Genomic DNA, 18,983 nt, shown 5'->3' with positions numbered 1-18,983 from the left:
GCATGCACATCAATATAGACGAAATCAAATTAAGCCGACTTCTCTTCGTTAGGAGACCCAAGTTCTTTCTCCTTACCTTCCAAATCATAACTCTTCACAGACCCATCTTCCCAGAACTCCAAGCTTCCATCAGTGTGACCGTGGGTCAATGTCTGACCCTTCTCCTTCAAAAGGTCTTCAAGTGTAGTCTTCTTGTCAAAGAAGACACCGAGGTGGTCACTCATAACATGGCGCGAGTCGCACGAGGGACATTGAATGAGGACAGTTCCACGGTGGTAGCCTTGCTTGGACATGCGGTGTGCAGAACGATGACCACACGGCTTGCAGGTAAAAGTGATACGGTATGCTTCCTCATTCTTGCGACGTTCCTTGTTCGCCGCCTCCCATTCGGCTTCTTGTTCGGCCTGAGTTTTAGGCGATGGCGACTCGGTGAGAGGACGAGAGGCGCTTGAGTTGCATCGCAGTTGTGTATGGGCGAAGATACGCTGGTGAGGGAGAGCTGCGAGAGCTGAGCGCGAATGAAAGGGTTGTGTAGAGAGGAAGCGCGAGTTCATGCGTGCGATCTTGTGTGATTGCGACAAAGCGTTCAATGGGCGAAGGCCCGAGGTGAAAGAGCGCATGATTGAAAGCTCAATTGATATTGATTTAGATGCTGTTTCGCTTCGTCAAAGTAAAGATTCGAAAAGGGCAAGTTAAGAGTTTCAAAAAAAGAAAGATTGAAGAATCCGAATGACGATAGAATCGTTCGTCAGCGATAACCGGAACTTTAGAATTTCCGTGGCCTCTCCGCGGAGTGTGTTCTCCAACTGACAACTCCAACATTTTCTTTGAATTCTTCCGCTTCTTGCGATCCTTCACTTGTTTGTTGACTGTTTAGTCTTTGAAAATGGCAGCAATGAGAGCTCGACACAAGATTCGAGCCCCACGAAGGGTACGTGGACGTGGGGGACCAAAAAGACTTATGGAACTATTCACTGACTATAAATCGTTCTAGGGATTTTCGCATGCGAAAACCGATGACTTCGATTCCATATGGACCGTTCTTTCTTCCTCATTGACTGAAATCAACACGAAAAATGCTTCGTCTCTATCATTTGAGGAACTATATCGCCACGCCTACAAAATCGTGTTGATGGTGCGGGGTGATGAGCTTTATGAAAAGGTCAAAAGCTTAGAATCGGAGTGGCTACAAACCAATGTTCAAAAGATCATTACAGATTCAATTTCGTCAAGCCTAGTGCTGGCGCAAAAATCCACCGATGCCCAGGATCAATCGAGTGAGAGGAGAGAGGCGGGTGAGAAGTTCCTAGCTGTTCTGAAGGACGCATGGGAAGATCATCAGCTATGTATGGGCATGGTGACCGATGTTCTGATGTACATGGTAAGATCCTTTTTTTCTTGGGAGACGATATGCTTTGAATATTGCTGACAACCTGCGCAGGATCGCATGATAACCACATCCCACACCAAGCCCTCCATATACGTTACTTGTATGGCACTGTTTCGTGACAAAATTCTCCGATCTTCCATTCGCACTGGCTCTTCTACCACCGTCATCGATATACTCGAATCAACCGTATTGTTTATGATTCAACTAGAACGGTCTGGTCACATCGTTGAGCGTCCGCTTATACGGCACTGCATCCAAATGTTGGAGGGCCTTTATGAAACTGCAACAGAAGAGGAAAATTCGAAGCTTTACTTGACGGTGTTTGAGCCGGCGTTCCTCGAGACCAGCAAAGAGTTCTATCAGGCAGAAGGGCAGCGGCTCTTGGAAATTGGAGATGCTTCCACATTTTGCCGGATCGCCACTGAGAGAATTGCAGAAGAACAGGAGCGGTGCCGCTACACACTAGCACTCGGGACAGAGCCTAAAATTCTTGAGTTGCTTGATCAGCAGCTGATCCGGAGCAATATTGACGAGGTCGTCAACCTCGAAGGAACTGGTGTACGACATATGCTGGACCACGATCAATTAGAAGGGCTACAACATGTCTACCTGCTTAACGCAAGAGTTGACAGGAAGAAACAGGCTTTGACAAAAGTGGTCACTAAACGTGTGGTGGAGATGGGCAAGGAAATCAATGCCTCGTCCATCCTCCTGCCTCAAGCTCAGGCACCCATTCCGCCGGCAGAGAAGAGCGGGGAAGGTGAGAAAAAAGACGGACAAGGGAAAAAACAAGGAAAAGCCCCAGAATCAGCAAACAGTTTCGGCAATTCGCTGGGTTGACGACATTCTTGCCCTCAAGACGAAGTTCGATGGCATTTGGGAGAACGCCTTCGCATCTGATCAGGGCCTCCAAAGTTCAATTGGTGCCAGCTTCGCCGAATTCATCAACATGAACTCCAGAAGCTCCGAGTATCTCTCGCTCTTCTTCGATGAAAACCTGAAGAAGGGAATCAAAGGAAAGACCGAGAATGAGGTGGACACTCTCTTGGACAACGGTATTATGCTGCTGCGATATATCAAAGACAAGGATCTCTTTGAAACATACTACAAGAAGCACTTGTCCCGCCGTCTACTGATGAAACGCTCTGTAAGCATGGACGCAGAACGACAAATGATCTCGAAGATGAAGATGGAGGTCGGCAATCAATTCACCCAGCGCATCGAGTCTATGTTCAAAGACATGACTGTTTCGGAAGATCTCACAACCAGTTACAAGGAACACATTGCCCGCAATGGTGATCCTGACCAAAAACCGGTGGACTTGGAGATCAATGTGCTCACCAGTACAATGTGGCCAATGGAAATCATGGCCAACACGAAAGAAGGGGACATCCAGTTATCTTGCATTTTCCCCAAGGAAATCGATACTCTCAAACAAAGCTTTGAGCGTTTCTATCTTGACAAACATAGTGGCCGCAAACTTTCGTGGCAAGCCAGCATGGGAACCGGAGACCTTCGAGCCACTTTTGTCCGCTCAAACGGCAAGGTACAACGATATGAGCTCAATGTATCAACGTATGCCATGGTCATCCTATTACTATTCAATACCACCCCGGATGGCGAGGCTATCACATTTGATGAGATCAAAACTCGCACTCAGATTCCCGATCACGATCTCATCCGTAATTTGCAGTCACTAGCAGTTGCTCCGAAAACCCGAGTCTTAAAGAAAGACCCAATGAGCAAAGATGTCAAGCCTACAGATAAATTCACCTTCAATCACGACTTCCACAGCCCCTTCGTGAAGGTACGCATTGGAGTCGTCAGCGGTGGCGCCAACAAGGTCGAAAATCAGGATCAGCGCAAGGACACCGAGAAGAAGATGAATGAAGAACGCGGTGGCAGTATTGAAGCTGCCATTGTTCGTATAATGAAGTATGTTTCTCCCTATCATCGCCGTGTGGTTCGACAGACTTGACTAACATCTTCCAGGCAACGAAAAACTCTCACCCATTCTCAATTGATGACCGAGACTCTTTCCCAACTTTCTTCTCGCTTCGTACCAGATGTCAACATGATCAAGCGGCGTATTGAGAGCCTGATTGACCGTGAATACCTGGAGCGAGTTGGCGAGGAGCCACCTACCTATGGGTATGTTGCATAGACACAGCGACAACCCGTATCTGAAATTTTGCCTTGCTCTCCATCTCATGATCTTATGATCCAGTCCTCGCATCGGTGGTTGTTTAGGGGAAATTGCTTGCGTTTATCTGAGCTTAGCGATTGGCGTCTTCCGGGGGAGAACGAATTGAAACGAATCAACATATGATTTCAGCCATCAATGATTTATTGCCAAAAATTGTGTATAAAATGAATATACATATCGTAACCAACGCCAACCATGAGATCGAGAACCGTCCGCTATGAGTATCAAATCAAATAAAACCCTAAATTACAACAATTCAACCTCCCCTCTCCCCCAAGCCTCTTTAACGCCCTCCCACCTCACTCCCCAAATATCCCCCATCCGCATCACAACCCCACTCTCCTCCTCCTCATCGCCCCCGACAAGGACAGGCACACTAGCCCCGAGACAGCGTACAAAGACAAGCTCCCTCATCTCCGGCCCTTGTATCATACTCGTCCCACCGGCATTATCATCCAACCGTCTCAATTGCCTCGGAAACGCACCCATGAACGACCCGCCAAAGTGGCCCGCCAACAGCGTCTGATGCGCATGCAAGAATGAAACCTCCGGCCCCGAAAGAGGCGCCGGATCCGTCAACGATGATATCTCCGGTATAGAGTCCTCGGGAGCTTGGTTCGCTTGAGATGAGGGTGTAGATTGGGATTGTGTGTGGGAGGATTGATTTCGCGATCCAAGCTGGACAAGGTAATGCATGCTGTATTTCGTTATTTTTGCTAGCCGCACGCGCAACAAGCTGCGGATCAAGTATTGGGTGCGAGCGAGGTCGGTTTGGAGGATTGAGAGACGGAGATTGAGGTTGGGGTTGTGGGTATGTGTTGTTATTGTTGCGTCGCCCGACGAAGCGGCTAGATCTTCAATTGTTTCGATCTGGTTTGGTTTTGTTAGCTGGTGATGGTACTTGCTATGCCCGTGGTGAATTACCTGATTCCGTACGCGGTCCATCATGCGCTCCATTAGTGGTGCGGGCCATGGTAGGACTTCTGAGACGGCGCGTTCGGCGACCCAAAAGCGCGTTAGGAGTTGGTGGTCTAGTCCTGCGGACTCAAGACTTGCGCCTGGTCCATGATCAACGGAGGCGAGAATGTCGTCAATGTCCATTTTGGTTGTTGCGGGTTGTCGCAAAGAAAATCAATGTAGGGCGGAGTCCGCGACATGGGCGTATCCACTAAGCGGTGGGCATATCAACTATTCACATACACAGTATGCATTGTAAAGAGGTTTTTGATATGAATTTTTTATTTGTTCTTCTACTAAAGATGCAGAAAAGTTTTCAAGCGCAATGTTCGGTTTAGACATTCTACTTTCAACCGAAGAGATCTACATCTGAACCAACCAGTTGGCTGTCAAAAGCAACCCTAATTCTATTTCGAAACGTTATCCAAAGCTTTTCGGCCGATCAGAATATGTCATTAGAGAAAAACAATGTACGAGAGATAACTCAGAAATTCATAACCCAGATTTTCTTACCCTGGGGGAGAAGTATGAACCCAAAGCTTCATCCAAAAACACAAAAGCCGTAAGACATTATAGGTAAAGAAAAACAGCCACCCATGCGGGTATTGAGATTGAAACCAAGAAATTCATGTTTGCGCCCTTAAGTTGATAAACGCCATAAACCATTAGAATTCTGCATTTATGGGAAAACGCAATATCGGAAGACCTTCAAAGCCACGCTCATTAAGCTTTGGGTTGTCTAGGATCAGATCTAGACCTTGCTACCATTCGGGGGCGGCCCAGCAGGAGGCGTATATCCGTTATTGGCATGGTACACGTGTGGTGGCTGCTGGAGCTCGATTCCTTGCTGTTGGGGAGGTGCGTTTTGCGCTCCAAAGTAGCCGTAGTTCTGGGGGTTTGCGCTGTATTGCGGAGGTGCGTTTTGCTGGTAGTATGGGTCACCGTAGCCTGGTTGCTGATAGACAGGCTGATTTGGTGGTGGAGGTCCAGGGGGAGGTGCCATCCATCCAGTTCCTGTCAGAGGTCGCCGACCATGGTTTCTGCGGCGACGGGCATTGAAGCATCTGGTGAAGGGGTTAGATTCTGGATTCTTTAGGATTGAGGTTGCGGAAACTTACGCAAATGAGAAGAAGAGAAGGAAAGCTACGCCGACAATCACAGCGAAAGCTACCCATCGACCCCAAGAATCCCACGTTGAGTTGCAGTCATCGTTGTAGTAATTACTAGAGCTTTGAGAGTTAGTATTCTTCTCTCTCTGTTTCAGTTTCACGGATATAATAACTCACCACCAGCGAGGGTGTAGAGGAGCCATTTTAGTATCTGGAAAGACAGACAGAAAGGGATCACTTGAAGTTCTTGCGAGATCAAGAAGGAAAGCAGAAGAAATCAAGATGTTCGTCAACGGGGGCTGGGGGGGCGGTGGGTCCTTGGCAGATTAGGCTGCAGTTTGAAATGGGCTGGGAGTACTGCGACTCCGTTTTATGGTGGTATTTGTATGTTAATTTTTGTACCAGTACTTAAGAGGTATATTAGTTAAAAAAAAAACAAAGAATTGGTTGAGAAATCTCCAAATATATACGTTACGTATGTGATAAAGAACATAAAGTGACTGAGAACTGAAACTGATCTTCAACCGCGTGGCGCAGTCATTACGGCCAATCGTGATGGATCTACTAAGTATACTGGGGCGCAAGGCTGACGGAAAAAATGGAGAACAGCGTATTGATCAAGGCTGTGCATGGGTACTCGGCTTTGACTAATTATTGACCTGAATAGCTGGATTAGTTGGGTTGATGAATTAACTGGATTTGCCCCATGCTAGAGTGGTGATGTATTACATTCTGATATAGATTAGATCCTAATAGAAAGATAATATCAAACATCAACCTTGCGCACACTCAATCAATGTAGATCGATGTTCCAAAGTAATCTAAACCAAGTCAGCAAAATATCCAAATATCAACGCTTGATTGATTGATCATACCGGTGGAATGGGAGGCGCCGGCACAGCCGGCAACGCAGTAATAGAGCTCTCGCTTCTTAAATCCAAACTCGCCTCTCTCTCAGCCACATTAGCTTCCGCATCGAGAGTCATCTGCACTGACAAAACATGGATCCGGGGCGAGGTTTCCGGTTTGGCTTTGAAGGAATGCGTAGGTAATACATCGGAAGTCTCTTGCACCCATGACATCTGTCTTTCCAGGTCCGGCCCGGAGAGCGTATCACCCTGATTATTCTGTAGTGTGGTGGATGATTTGGTGCGGAAAATACTGCTGGGCCACTTTTCTTTTGTCTTGGCGAGGGGGCGTACACAGCATGAGGCGTTCTTCGATACACTGTCCCAGGCCTCCACTACACGGTCGGTCTTGAGGAATTGGGAGATTTGATTTTTCATGGTCTCCCGGCCATTGGTAAGTTGGTCGTGGGCCTCTTGGCGGGCTTGTGTGGGCGATTTGACCATTGATTGTCTGGTTCGAGGTCGTGGTGTTGTGCAGAATGCTCGTAGTTGTTCTATAGAGACGCTTCGTGAGGGTCGTAATGGTTGAGGTGCGGTTCGGGGTCGGTCTTTGCTCAAGTCGAGCTTTTCGCTAGCGGACCGTTTTAGTAAGAAGGGTTTGGACAGCTTTCGCTTTAGCTTTCCGGGCGTTGAAGGTGTTGAAGGAATGGGTGGTGGTTTCTCGGCGCCAGCGCCGGCTTCTGCTATCAGAGCACTGCATGACTTGGCTCTATTCAGGATCCTTTTTCGAACTCCTTCGCTGGTGTTGGGTCGACGTGCGGGAGTGTCCGGTTGATCTTTAGCTGTGGTTGGAGGACTATCGAAATGCTTGGAAGTCGTTGGAGTCCTTGGTTTCAAGGATAATGGATCGCGTGGGAGCGGCTTCTCTGAGATCGTAGACGACCTTTTCTCAAAAAGCCTCTGTCTGACAGACTTGCTTCGATTCATGGCCTTATTATTTTGTTTCGCAAACAATCGCTGGGGAGGATTAGCCCATATAACTATCGGAATTTTGATCCTACGGGAATCCAACTCACCACGTCCTTTCTACTCGCAACCCCCACACGTCGCTGCATTTCCGTAGTTGCCAAACCAAGTTGGCTCAACGCCTTTTGGAGAGCACTGCCTTGTCGACGAAGCTTGGAGATGGCGACAATCCAACCCTCCATATTATCTGTCATAGCTTGATGAAAGGCCTTGAGACTCTCGGATGCAAAGCAGCCCTCGTTGCTGAGTTCCTTAAAGAAGAACCAAAGGGCACCCATTGCTTCTTTGGCCTTTTGTAGGTCTTTGAGGGAGTCAGTGATCGTACGGGTAAATCTGTCAATGGAATGTTCAATCTGATCATTGTAGGAGACAATCGAGAGTCGGAAATTTCGGTCCACAAGCATCTCATCGAAGACGTCCAGGTTGCTCAGAGGTAGACTCAGATACTGGATTCGGGTGCGAACATCTAGCTGTACAATCAAGAAGTCCTCGGTGGTCCTTTCCAGAAACCCATCCAATTCATTAACATGATTCTGTAGGATCTTCATGACCGACACTTCCGATCTTGCCAATCCCTTGGCTAGGAGATGCACTCCGAACACCATTTGAGAGATCAATTTCCAAAACGGATGAAATCTATTCACGCAAAGTTTAGCATGCAACGACCCCGTACGAGGGTTATCAGTCTCTCTCTCACTTTTCCGATTCTCTTTGGCGCCATTTCCTCCCACAGAGTCGTTCATATTCATCATTTTCTAACAGATCGCGCCTCCGTGTCTGTGCATCAATCTCCACGACCCAATCATTTCCGGAATTATCGGTCGTTTCCACAATGGATTCTTCAAAGGGACCCTGAAGTTGAGGAATCGGATGCGATGGGTACGGAGTTGATGGTCTCTCGGCGATCGTTGTTAGAACCGATCTCTTATCATCCTCCATGGGTGCATGGACGTGAATCTCTGGCGCCGCCATGATCTTTCAATTGAGTCCCACAGTCTGTTTGCAGTGTAGACAGAAGAGTTCCCAAGGGTAATGGTGCGCCCCGTCCAGAGACTATAAGAGGAAGCTTCGTCTTGCAAGACTTTTCAGATTGAGTTTAATGCCCATGTAATGTGCCGGGATGCATAAATATGAAATAATCCCGATTAGAACCAGCCTCAGGGGGCACTCATAATGGGCTGGAGATATTGGTCATGCAAGGTCTTATTTTAGAACCCATCAACCTGGGTTTCTAAGATATGAAAATGAGAGACAGAGACAGGAAGAGAATGAGATTAGAAAATTGAAGAGTGGATCTGACCGCCACTCTTTGAAACGAACGACGAAAATCGTCGAGGTTGAACAATCGTGGGTTTCACTTGTGAGACAACTTAATCGAGATCGAGGAGAAAACGGCTCCGGGGACGTCTTAAGGTCCCCCTCTGCACACAGAATAATAGGTTTTCCTGACCAACGTGTAATATCGGAGTTGATACCGTGCGAAGCCTTCATTTCCTTCTTTTTGTGACCTTTCTCTCTTTGTTCTTTTTTTATGGGTCTTTTTATTACGTGGTGGGGAATCAGGGGGCTGTCTGTGCCCTCTCGTTGTCTTTGTGGCATGGTATTCCGCTTGACATCCCCGAATTGGCCAATCAAAGACGGTAATTTGCGAAATGAGCACCCCCATCCGTGTAGGAGAGATGGGCTGGGATGATCTCATGGTCTAAGACCGTAGGAGGCTGACGGCCTCAAGGGATAATTTCGGAATTGGTTATTCCGGCCTCTTAGTCAATCTGCGTCACTGCAAGGCCAACTTGCAAGGTGTGTTCCCAATAATCATCTCTATTGTCATATTCAAGGGGAATTGTGTGGCGGTATGCAATGCTGGAAAAGAAACAAGATCAAGGGGGAGTTTGGGGTTGAGGTTAAAGAGGAAGAGGATAACGCGTCAATATCGAGAGAATTGAACAATTGACGAATAATAACTGAACTTGCCCTCTACTGCTCCGTACGTGCTACAGAATACTTTATTTATTATTGTACCAATACAATATTTATCATCCAGTTCGGTTCTAAATATATGCCTATGTTATGCAAATGCTCAGGAAATGATATGCGAGTCGAATTTCCAGAGATCGGCAGCTCTAGAAAGAGTCCGTTCCACAACGAGGATAAACGATTATAAACTATGTGATCGTAATGCTATTCGCATACGTATGTGTTCGGAAGAAAGGACTAATGTTCTGCTTATTATGTCCTGATTTTCAGATTGATGCCTTGGGCGTTCCTACCTCCAGGAACCCTCGGCTTATACTTCCCTCTCCGTGTGGCGAAAATTCGTAGGAAACAGACGTGGCCTGCTGATGGGTCTAACTAGTGTTTATGCAAGTGAAGCACGTAATACCTGATATCTTAATCTGTCGAGGTACGGAGTGCTCTTTTGAAGTCTAAAATAATGTGCATATATTATTACCTGAGTAGTTAGTACTTTATACGATAAGTATTTACTTATAAGTGTGTGATATCAATAGCCATAGTGGCGTTTGTCTAGCTTAAATTCAATTCGAAGTTTCCTGTCAGTTGCTCTCGGTCCTCGGTCTTGTCCGGGCTTGATGCTGTCCCTGCTTGCCCTAATCTGGCAACTGGAACTTTAACCTCACTGGCCATCGTCTGTTCGGCGTCTAGTCTCGTCGCTTACTCTTTCATACTGGCTGATCCCGTCCCGGTCACCCCGACAATGAGAAAGCTTGTCGTTCAATGACTGGCCTTGATTCCAAGCTAAGCTACACCCCGCAGAGACTAGTGACCGAACCAGGCTAGAAACCGCTTATTTTGACTTGGTCCTACAGTTCTGGGACTAAACTCAGTCTTCGTGCCAACTACGTCGGCTTGTTCATCCTCACAATGGAACGGAACGACTATGCTCCCAGTAGCATGTTCGGTCGAAGCACTCAAAGCTAGAATCGGTAGATTGTGTAGCAAAGTATAAATACTCAGCGAATTGCTCCAGTTCCTACCTCCAATACAATTCCTCGGGCATTTCTCTCCTATACAATGATCCGAATTTTGGCGTTGGCGACAGCCGCCCTCATCGGTCTAACCACTGGACTCCCCGTCAATGAAGACGTTCCAATCATTCAGAAACGAGACTTTTGTCTACTCGAGACTCTCGTTGTGGGACTTCTCAAGCTCGACTCGAAAGCAGATGCTTTCTGTACAAGTGCTTTGGGAATTCAGACTTCTACCAAGACTATCTCTACCACTTCTACCCCTGCAGTGACCACCACAACCGCCACAGCATACACTACAGGTACCGAGACCGTCACCGCAACCGAGACCATTGTAATCACTGTCAGTGACTTCTTCACTGCCACCGAGGTGGACTTCACCACCACCCCCGTTACTGAGATCATTGACATGACTGAGACTGTGTCGACTGTCATCACCATTGACGTTACTGATACTGCTACTATCACCGATGTCTTTACTGCTACTGTGACGGATGTCGTGCCTAGTACAGTCGTCTCGTTGGTCGCTTCCACGACAACTGATATCATCTATGATCGACGTCGCTCGGAGCAGAAGCGTGGATTCGTTGCTACGCCATCCTGTCTTCAAAAGCAAAACCAGGCCTTCATCACCAATGCTTGTAACTGCTTGCATCTGACTACTCCTACGGTCACTATCACTACTACTATTGCGGCAGCCACCCCTACTGTATTGTTCTCTATCTCTCGTATCTCTTTGACAGTCCCTAACACACTATAGGTTACTGTTACCACAACACTTCCTGTCACCACCACTCAGACTGCCAGTGTTTCGGTCACAACTTCTGTTACAACCGATATCACCGACACAGATACGATTACCTCGACGATTCCTTCAACCGTGCTGGCCACTGTGTACTTCACCACTGTGGATTCAAGCACTACTACCGACTACGCAACGGTGGATGTCACCCTTGACCAGACCTTCACTGAAGCTGTCACCTCGACCAGTGCAGTCGTGGTGGTCAGCACCACTCAAGCAGTAGTCACCGCCACCCAGCACTGCACCACGCTCGCAATCCAGAAATTCAGCTTGGCCGACACCGACCAGACCACGGTCGCACAAGCAAACTTATATTCAGGCAGCAACATTGTCGTCAACACCAATTCCCTCTTTGGTCCCTTCACCAATCCCTTCCCATCAACGGACTCCTGGTATGGCCAGACTCCCAGCTTGTCTTTGCTTTACACCTGTGACAGCGAATGGCGCATTTTCATCCGCTATAAGAATTCCGGGAGCTATACTGTCGTCCCCGGTGCCCAAAGCTTGTCCCCCAGTACCTGGAGTGTCGGTGCTATCGCCCCGGTCGGCGGCGCCACCATCCATATCTATGCTGTTGTCTGGGGTATTGGTTTGATTACCGATACCACTGTCATTCATAGCTTGTATAATTGCCAGGGTAGTGGGGATACATTCCAGTGGAGTAATGCATTTATGGGTACAGATACTTGGGTTGGGTATAAGAAGACTGGTGCTATTTACTACACTGATGCTAGTGGCACGATGAAGGTTCTCTATGGTAGAGAGAGCACCAATGGCATATTCCCTTGATGCAGACGAGGGAGACAAACGCAGTGAGATTCTATTTGACCATCAGATTGACCATGATCCATTAATGTTAACATTATCATTATTCCCTGGGAACAATTTAACCGTCCTTTATCTCTGTGAACAGTATTCAAACTTGAAATAATCCTGTGCTCTCAACAGAAATTACAAAGATGGATAGCACGCCATTTACAGTGACCTATCGCCTTTCTGATCGCTTACATCCTACAAAATATATGTCATATTTGACAAAATGCTCCTAAAACCAACGCAAAGACCAAACACTGGAGCCTACACCTCTTGGCAAAATGCAAAAGCCCATACAATCCATCTACAACCCTGCATCTTGTCGATCTTCCCCTCACTCGTAGCTCACCTACAATCGGAGTACCCGAATCACTACTATAGCACCCCGCCAAGTGGACCCTGCCGAGCCCCAACTTGGTCGAGTACAATGCCAACAAAGACAAGCCGGGATACGACTCTGCCGGAACTCCAACGGAGATCGCAGTCCAGGCAACCCATGTCTGGTTTATTGCGCCAAACTTTCCCCCCCAGGAAATAATGGATGCCGATTACACGAATTAATCTCATGATCCATTGCCTCTGGGGATTGTGATTTGTCTAAATCATCCCCACTAGTCTCTGTTTATACAAGTTGATTCTACCTGCCCCATTTTTCCCCATCTCTATAAGTAAGCCACCCCAGCCCTGGTTCCCTGACAAATTTATTAACATCCATAATGCGTATCTCCTGGATCCCATTATTGCCCGTTGTAGCGGCCCTTGCAGTGCCTGAGGGGTATGAGTCTTTATTCCGACGACAGTTACCCAAGCATGCAACCAATGTGAAGACCATTAAGACGGCGAATAATGTCACGATTCGCTATAAGGAGCCCGGGAAAGAAGGCGTCTGTGAGACGACCCCCGGCGTCAAATCCTATGCCGGTTATGTTGATATTTCACCGACGGAGCATACTTTCTTTTGGTTCTTTGAGGCTCGTCATGATCCCGAAAATGCCCCGATTACCTTGTGGCTGAACGGTGGTCCGGGAAGTGATTCGTTGATTGGACTGTTTGAGGAATTGGGACCTTGTCGGGTCAACAAGGACAATGAAACTTATATTAACAAGCATTCGTGGAATGAGGTTTCGAATATGCTGTTCTTGTCGCAGCCGCTGGGTGTTGGTATGGCTATGTTTGCTACATGCACTTTGGGGATTGCGGCTAACTTTCTTTTATAGGCTTCTCCTATGCTGAAGAGGGGCCCGGTACATTGAATCCAATTACGGGTTCTTATGAAACCCCCGACTTTGCTGGCATCGACGGCCGCTATCCAATCATTAATGCCACTGCCATTGATACAACTGAGCTTGCTGCCAAGGCTACTTGGGAAGTCTTGCAGGGATTCCTGGGTGGTCTCCCTAAGTTGGACTCGAAAATCAAGTCGAAGAGTTTCAACTTGTGGACCGAAAGTTATGGAGGGTGAGTCCGAGTGTAAATGGAATGTGTATAGTCCTTTACTGACCCTTTCTAGACACTATGGCCCTGCTGTAAGCGAACTAAGTAGCCTTGACCACTTTTCTTTTGACACTGACAATCACTAAGTTCTTTGATCACTTCTACACGGAGAACTTGAAGATCGCCAATGGCACCCACCATGGCATTCAGCTGGAGTTCAACACTCTTGGTATAATTAACGGCATCATCGACGAAGGCATCCAAGCTCCATACTACCCCGAGTTTGCGGTCAACAATACCTACGGCATCAAGGCTGTAAGTGGGCTCGAACATACATGGATGTATACATATACCCTAACCAACGTAGGTCAACGATACCGTCTACAACTACATGAAATTCGCAAACGAAATGCCAAATGGCTGCCAGGACCAAGTATTGACCTGCAAGTTGACAAACCGCACCTCACTGTCCGACCATGCACTCTGTACCGAGGCAACAAATATGTGCCGCGACAACGTCGGTTCGTTATGTCCTAAATTAAACTTGGAAATAATCTTGAAAGCAGTTGCTAATCTACACCAGAGGGCCCCTACTACTCCTTCAGCGGCCGAGGCACCTATGATATCCGTCATCCCCGCAACGATCCAACCCCAGAAAGCTACTATACCAACTACCTGGCACAAGACAAAGTCCTCAACGCCCTAGGCGTCGACGTAAACTACACCCAGTCCAATAACGAGGTCTACTTCGCCTTCCAGCAGACCGGCGATTTCGTCTGGCCGAATTTCCTCTCCGATCTGGAAGATATCCTCTCGCGACCCGTGCGCGTGGCTCTCATCTACGGAGACGCAGACTACATCTGTAATTGGTTTGGTGGGGAGGCAGTCTCCCTGTCTGCGAAATATAAGCACAGTGACCAGTTCCGGAAGGCTGGCTATGCGCCTTTCACCGTTGATGGTGTCGAGTATGGCCAGACAAGGGAGTATGGCAATTTCTCTTTCACTCGGGTTTATGAGGCTGGTCATGAGGTGCCGTACTATCAGCCTGAGGCTTCGTTGCAGCTTTTCAATCGGACCTTGTACGGGTGGGAATTGTCGAAGGGCGAGGAGAAGGCGAAGGCGGATACTGGGTCCGAGGGGCCCAAGCATGCGACTCATACACAGGCCTCTGTCCCTCTACCCACGGCGACGAAGGTTTGATTCTAGTGACCGTGTAGATAGGAGATTTTGATTACATAGTTGCATTATTGATGGGATATATTTCATTTCCAGTGAAATATCATTGGAATGCTAAAACCATTGAGCTCAAATCCTGACATATCTCTGACAACAGACCCCATAGCGAAATATTCCACATTCATACGTACAGCAACGAGGCACCAAATAATATACAGAAGGAAAGGAGTTGACATTGAACGTTCAATAAATATGAAGCTCGCGAGTGAGAAAGACAAAAATTTGACACGCCTCGTAAATGCAGTTCGTTTAGTGAGCGGACAGGTGAATGAAATCTAAAATTGAACCGTGGTATACAGGAACATTGAAATGTTCAAGCCTTGGGTGTAGGCTCATCGGTGGACTCGCGGAGTGTCTCAGTCGGAGTGTGGTTCTCTGTCTGGGGTTTCTCGATTTCAGAAAGCTCAGTGGTATCACCCATGACATCGGCCGCGGTGTTATCTGAGAAGCGGAGGTCGTCTTCGACTGCGGTGCTGTTCTTGATCTTGAAGAAGATCACCGGAGAGGCGACCACCATGCTACCCACCAGGATACCCCAGCACGAGGCGAATTCGGTCATGTAGGGTGTTTCCTTGGCATCCAGGCTAGATTTTGTTTAGTAAAGACGTCTTTTTTTTTCTCTTTGAGAGGGGGGCTTACCTCCACATGCCGGCAGCACCGGCAGACTGGATACCCTTGTAGAAACCGGCAAAGTTGGCCAGCTTGCGACTGTTGTTGGAGAGAGATCCCATGTACCAGTAGGTGCAGGTTTGGAACGCGGCATCGTAGAATCCGTAGAACATGTACAAAAACATAGGGCCGATGTAGCCACTGTCAGTGAAGTCTTTGCCGATATCACCACTCTCTCGGGTGTAGGTTTTCTGGAAGGCATATCCACCGCCCCAAACGCCCATGGTCACAGCGAGCAGAATCCCAAAGTTCAGCTTGGCGCGCCATTGGCGCGACAGACCCTTCAAATCCAGCAGTTGACCAAAGATGAAAGCTCCAACCATCTGCATCAACCAATATAGGAGACTGTTGAGGGCTCGAGTGCGTACGTTGAAGTAGGCAAGGTTGACGGCGTTAAAGTGGTATCCGTAGAACCAATTGCTGGCCAAGAACATGGGGAACATCAAGATAATGTATGAGTCGTTGATGAGAGTCTCCCACAGACCCAGGAACTCGGATTTCCAAGTGGGGTTCTTGATCACGATGACACGGGAGCCGTCTCTGCGCTTGACATGCTTGCAGTCGACGAGGCACCAGCAGAGCACAAAGCCAATGGCCATCATGACTAGGAAGGCGATGTAGGTTCCATTGTTGACGTTACCGGCGGTGGAGTGCATGTTTTGGCCGAGGGGGACCTGCGAATATCAGTATGGTCTGGGGTAGGAAAGTTGAGGGGAAGATCATACCAAGCTACCAATCACACCACCCAGGTTGAAAATCACCCAGAAAATAGCAATGTACTTTCCCTTCTCGTGTTCAAGGGGATAACTCAACATCACCGCACCCTGGGCACACCACAGCAGACCCGCACAAACACCGAGGAAGGCACCGGCAAAGATGAGGAAGCCTGCATTCTGGTTGATATTGTATGAAAGCAGAGACGCCACGTAGAGGAAGTAACCCAATCCACCCAAGGACAGGGTCAATCGCAGACCAATCCGATTGGCGATGGAGCCGGCGAAGAAACCCACTACTGCAAAGGTACTGTATAGGGCTGTATTTGCGTTGTTCACGTCGTGAGCGTTCACCTGGCCACCGCCCCCGAGTCCACTAACGGCGTTGAACATGCCGGGACACAAGAAACAGACCAAGGACACCAGGTATAATTGCATCTCCGGGGAAGCGAAATAAGGTGCTTCCCATTTGCCAACTTTGAACAATGGTTTGTACATCCATGCTGGACCTATCACTGCTTGATCCACTCCGGATTCGGCTCTGGGTGTGGACGAGGCATATTGCTCTGACATCTCCTGACTCTGTTCCTTCTTCTCCTCTGTCATGATTTTGGGGGGAAGAAGATGAGATGGACAGATCTACTGGTAGGAAATATTTCTTAATAATAACAATTGAACCAAGGGAGGAATGCTTCCACGTGAGAAGCAGAAGCGCGAAGAATGATTGAAGAAAGGGAGTTCAGAAATTGAAGACGACTTTTTTTTTGGCAGAGAAACACTAGTCTTTTTAGTACACGAATAAATTGATTTAGATTCAGTAGCCGAGGATTGGTCTTATCTCTCGATCCATTTTTTTTCGATGTGACACCATCATTCATATGGGGTTGCGGGGGAAGAAAATGGAAAAGATGGAGACTCTGGAGAAGAAAGGGGGGGGGGGATAGGGCGAACCACGGTGAAGAAGTGGATGAAAGTCATGAAATGGAACATGAGTATCCAAGTTTACCGCCAGTGCCCAGGATGATTAGTAGTAGTTTAGTAGTCAACGTTAAAGTCGAACTATCCACTTACGATGCGACCACAATAGAGTTGCATCCGCATGCAAACAACTGCATTCGGGTAAATTTCATAATTCCATTACAGTTCAAATACATGAAATACGGTTTAAATACAATTCAAGGACATTCAATTACAGCTCAAATACAATCCAAATACCAGGACAGTACGGTAAGCAGCCGGGTTCAGTCACTACCACATCGGCATGCCGAATGTCACTATATAACGAAAGAAGCAGTAAGTTGTGGTGTTACATGTGTTACCTTGTTCGGCGTTTATCTATTATGTACTTGATTTCCTTTTTTACTCTTTAACTTCGACTTATCTCTTTTATCTCCATCATCTATCTACCTTCACCCAAATCATGCCCGGCAAAACAACGAAACCACGCATCACCAAGTTCACCAATTGCCGACTGGTGCGCGGCTCATCTCTAGTCGATCAAGACCTGTGGATTGACTCACTCACTGGCAAAATCCTCAAAGATCAAGAAGCCTTCTATGAACTCCACCTGTCCCCAGATGAGATCATCGATCTCGGCGGTCGTATCGTCGCCCCGGGGATGATCGATGTCCAACTGAATGGCGCTCATGGCTTCGACTTCTCAGTCCCGGCCGACACAAAGGACGAGTATGACGAGGGTCTGCGCATGGTCAACAAAGGTCTCGCCCGGACCGGTGTCACCTCTTACCTGCCAACCGTCGTCAGTTCCACCGCCGAAGTATACCACAAGGTCAGTCCTTTCTCGAGATATCCTCTGAACTGCCTCTCAACTAATCCTCGCCACTCCTACAGGTCCTCCCCTCCCTAGCTCCAACAGCCAAGACCCACATCGCAACCGACGGCGCTGAATCCCTCGGTGCCCACGCCGAAGGACCATTCATCAGTCCTGGTAGAAACGGGATCCACAAGTCCGAAGTCCTGCAGTCCGCAGAAACCTTCGAAGACCTCTTGACTGTCTATGGCGTCAACAATCTCCAAGAAAACCCAATCAAGATGATCACTGCCGCCCCAGAAGTTGGGAACATGATGGCCCACATCCCTGAACTCACCAAACGCGGCATCATCTATTCCATCGGCCACTCCGACTCAACCTACGAGCAGGCCGTGGCAGCAACCCACCAGGGCGCGCGAATGATCACCCACCTCTTCAACGCCATGCGTCCTTTCTACCACCGCAACCCTGGTATTTTCGGTCTGCTCGGCCAGAGCGAGCGCCGGAGGCCGTTCTACGGTATCATCGCCGACGGCATCCACTTGCACCCTACTTCTATCAAGATCGCGTACAATGCCCACCCCGATGGGTGTGTGCTTGTGACAGATGCTATGCGGCTTTGTGGTTTACCCGACGGTGTCTATGATTGGACTAACGGAGAGAGGATTGTCAAGTCTGGTGCGCGGCTGACGCTTGAGGGGTCTGATAAGATTGCCGGTTCTTCGGCGACGCTGATTGAGTGCGTCAATAATTTCCGACGCTGGTCAGGTGCTTCGACTGCGCAGGCTATCAATGCTGTTACGGCTACACCTGCCAAATTACTGGGCCTTGAGGGCGTGAAGGGGTCGCTGGAGAGTGGGGCTGATGCGGATCTGGTGATCTTGGGAGAATATGAAGATGCTTTTGCGGGGTCTGTTTTGACAGTGGATCAGGTCTGGAAGTTCGGGGTTAAAATCCACGATACTGAGAAGGCGGTGGTGTGATATTTTTCTTTTTTTCCCGCTGGCGGTTTTCCATATGTT

At 48.1% G+C, this 18,983-nt stretch overlaps 8 protein-coding genes across 8 annotated transcripts; 4 read left to right on the top strand and 4 right to left on the bottom strand.

Annotated features, from left to right (window-relative positions):
- Positions 1-29: 29 nt before the first annotated feature.
- On the bottom strand, positions 30-620 carry N7529_004443 (DNL-type zinc finger protein; the record flags this gene model as incomplete). The annotated part of the gene is made up of 1 exon (XM_057239970.1): positions 30-620. One exon carries the CDS (start codon positions 618-620, stop codon positions 30-32), a length of 591 nt encoding a protein of 196 aa, XP_057099265.1.
- Positions 621-886: 266 nt separating this feature from the next.
- On the top strand, positions 887-3,554 carry N7529_004442 (cullin family protein; the record flags this gene model as incomplete). Its single annotated transcript, XM_057239969.1, has 5 exons — positions 887-931; positions 995-1,381; positions 1,442-2,150; positions 2,209-3,325; positions 3,383-3,554. 5 exons carry the CDS (start codon positions 887-889, stop codon positions 3,552-3,554), a joined length of 2,430 nt encoding a protein of 809 aa, XP_057099264.1.
- Positions 3,555-3,842: 288 nt separating this feature from the next.
- On the bottom strand, positions 3,843-4,697 carry sld5 (putative GINS DNA replication complex subunit Sld5; the record flags this gene model as incomplete). The annotated part of the gene is made up of 1 exon (XM_057239968.1): positions 3,843-4,697. One exon carries the CDS (start codon positions 4,695-4,697, stop codon positions 3,843-3,845), a length of 855 nt encoding a protein of 284 aa, XP_057099263.1.
- A 607-nt stretch (positions 4,698-5,304) lies between these two features.
- N7529_004440 (uncharacterized protein) lies at positions 5,305-8,508 on the bottom strand (the record flags this gene model as incomplete). The annotated part of the gene is made up of 6 exons (XM_057239967.1): positions 5,305-5,617; positions 5,672-5,834; positions 6,450-6,483; positions 6,538-7,527; positions 7,587-8,172; positions 8,234-8,508. 6 exons carry the CDS (start codon positions 8,506-8,508, stop codon positions 5,305-5,307), a joined length of 2,361 nt encoding a protein of 786 aa, XP_057099262.1.
- A 2,061-nt stretch (positions 8,509-10,569) lies between these two features.
- N7529_004439 (uncharacterized protein) lies at positions 10,570-12,114 on the top strand (the record flags this gene model as incomplete). The annotated part of the gene is made up of 2 exons (XM_057239966.1): positions 10,570-11,232; positions 11,284-12,114. The coding sequence occupies 2 exons, from the start codon at positions 10,570-10,572 to the stop codon at positions 12,112-12,114; spliced, it is 1,494 nt and encodes a 497-aa protein (XP_057099261.1).
- A 740-nt stretch (positions 12,115-12,854) lies between these two features.
- On the top strand, positions 12,855-14,772 carry N7529_004438 (S10 family peptidase; the record flags this gene model as incomplete). Its single annotated transcript, XM_057239965.1, has 6 exons — positions 12,855-13,299; positions 13,356-13,596; positions 13,649-13,664; positions 13,720-13,887; positions 13,940-14,093; positions 14,156-14,772. 6 exons carry the CDS (start codon positions 12,855-12,857, stop codon positions 14,770-14,772), a joined length of 1,641 nt encoding a protein of 546 aa, XP_057099260.1.
- Positions 14,773-15,121: 349 nt separating this feature from the next.
- Positions 15,122-16,796, bottom strand: N7529_004437 (unc-93 family MFS transporter; the record flags this gene model as incomplete). Its single annotated transcript, XM_057239964.1, has 3 exons — positions 15,122-15,392; positions 15,448-16,151; positions 16,203-16,796. The coding sequence occupies 3 exons, from the start codon at positions 16,794-16,796 to the stop codon at positions 15,122-15,124; spliced, it is 1,569 nt and encodes a 522-aa protein (XP_057099259.1).
- Positions 16,797-17,610: 814 nt separating this feature from the next.
- On the top strand, positions 17,611-18,944 carry N7529_004436 (N-acetylglucosamine-6-phosphate deacetylase; the record flags this gene model as incomplete). Its single annotated transcript, XM_057239963.1, has 2 exons — positions 17,611-17,979; positions 18,042-18,944. The coding sequence occupies 2 exons, from the start codon at positions 17,611-17,613 to the stop codon at positions 18,942-18,944; spliced, it is 1,272 nt and encodes a 423-aa protein (XP_057099258.1).
- Between the last annotated feature and the right edge of the window lie 39 nt (positions 18,945-18,983).

This window comes from Penicillium soppii (genome assembly GCF_028829465.1).
Source record: "Penicillium soppii strain IBT 18220 chromosome Unknown utg000004l, whole genome shotgun sequence".
NCBI classification, from domain to species: Eukaryota; Fungi; Ascomycota; class Eurotiomycetes; order Eurotiales; family Aspergillaceae; genus Penicillium; species Penicillium soppii.
The sequence above is the reverse complement of the archived record's forward strand: the minus strand, read 5'-3'. Positions and strand labels throughout refer to the sequence as shown.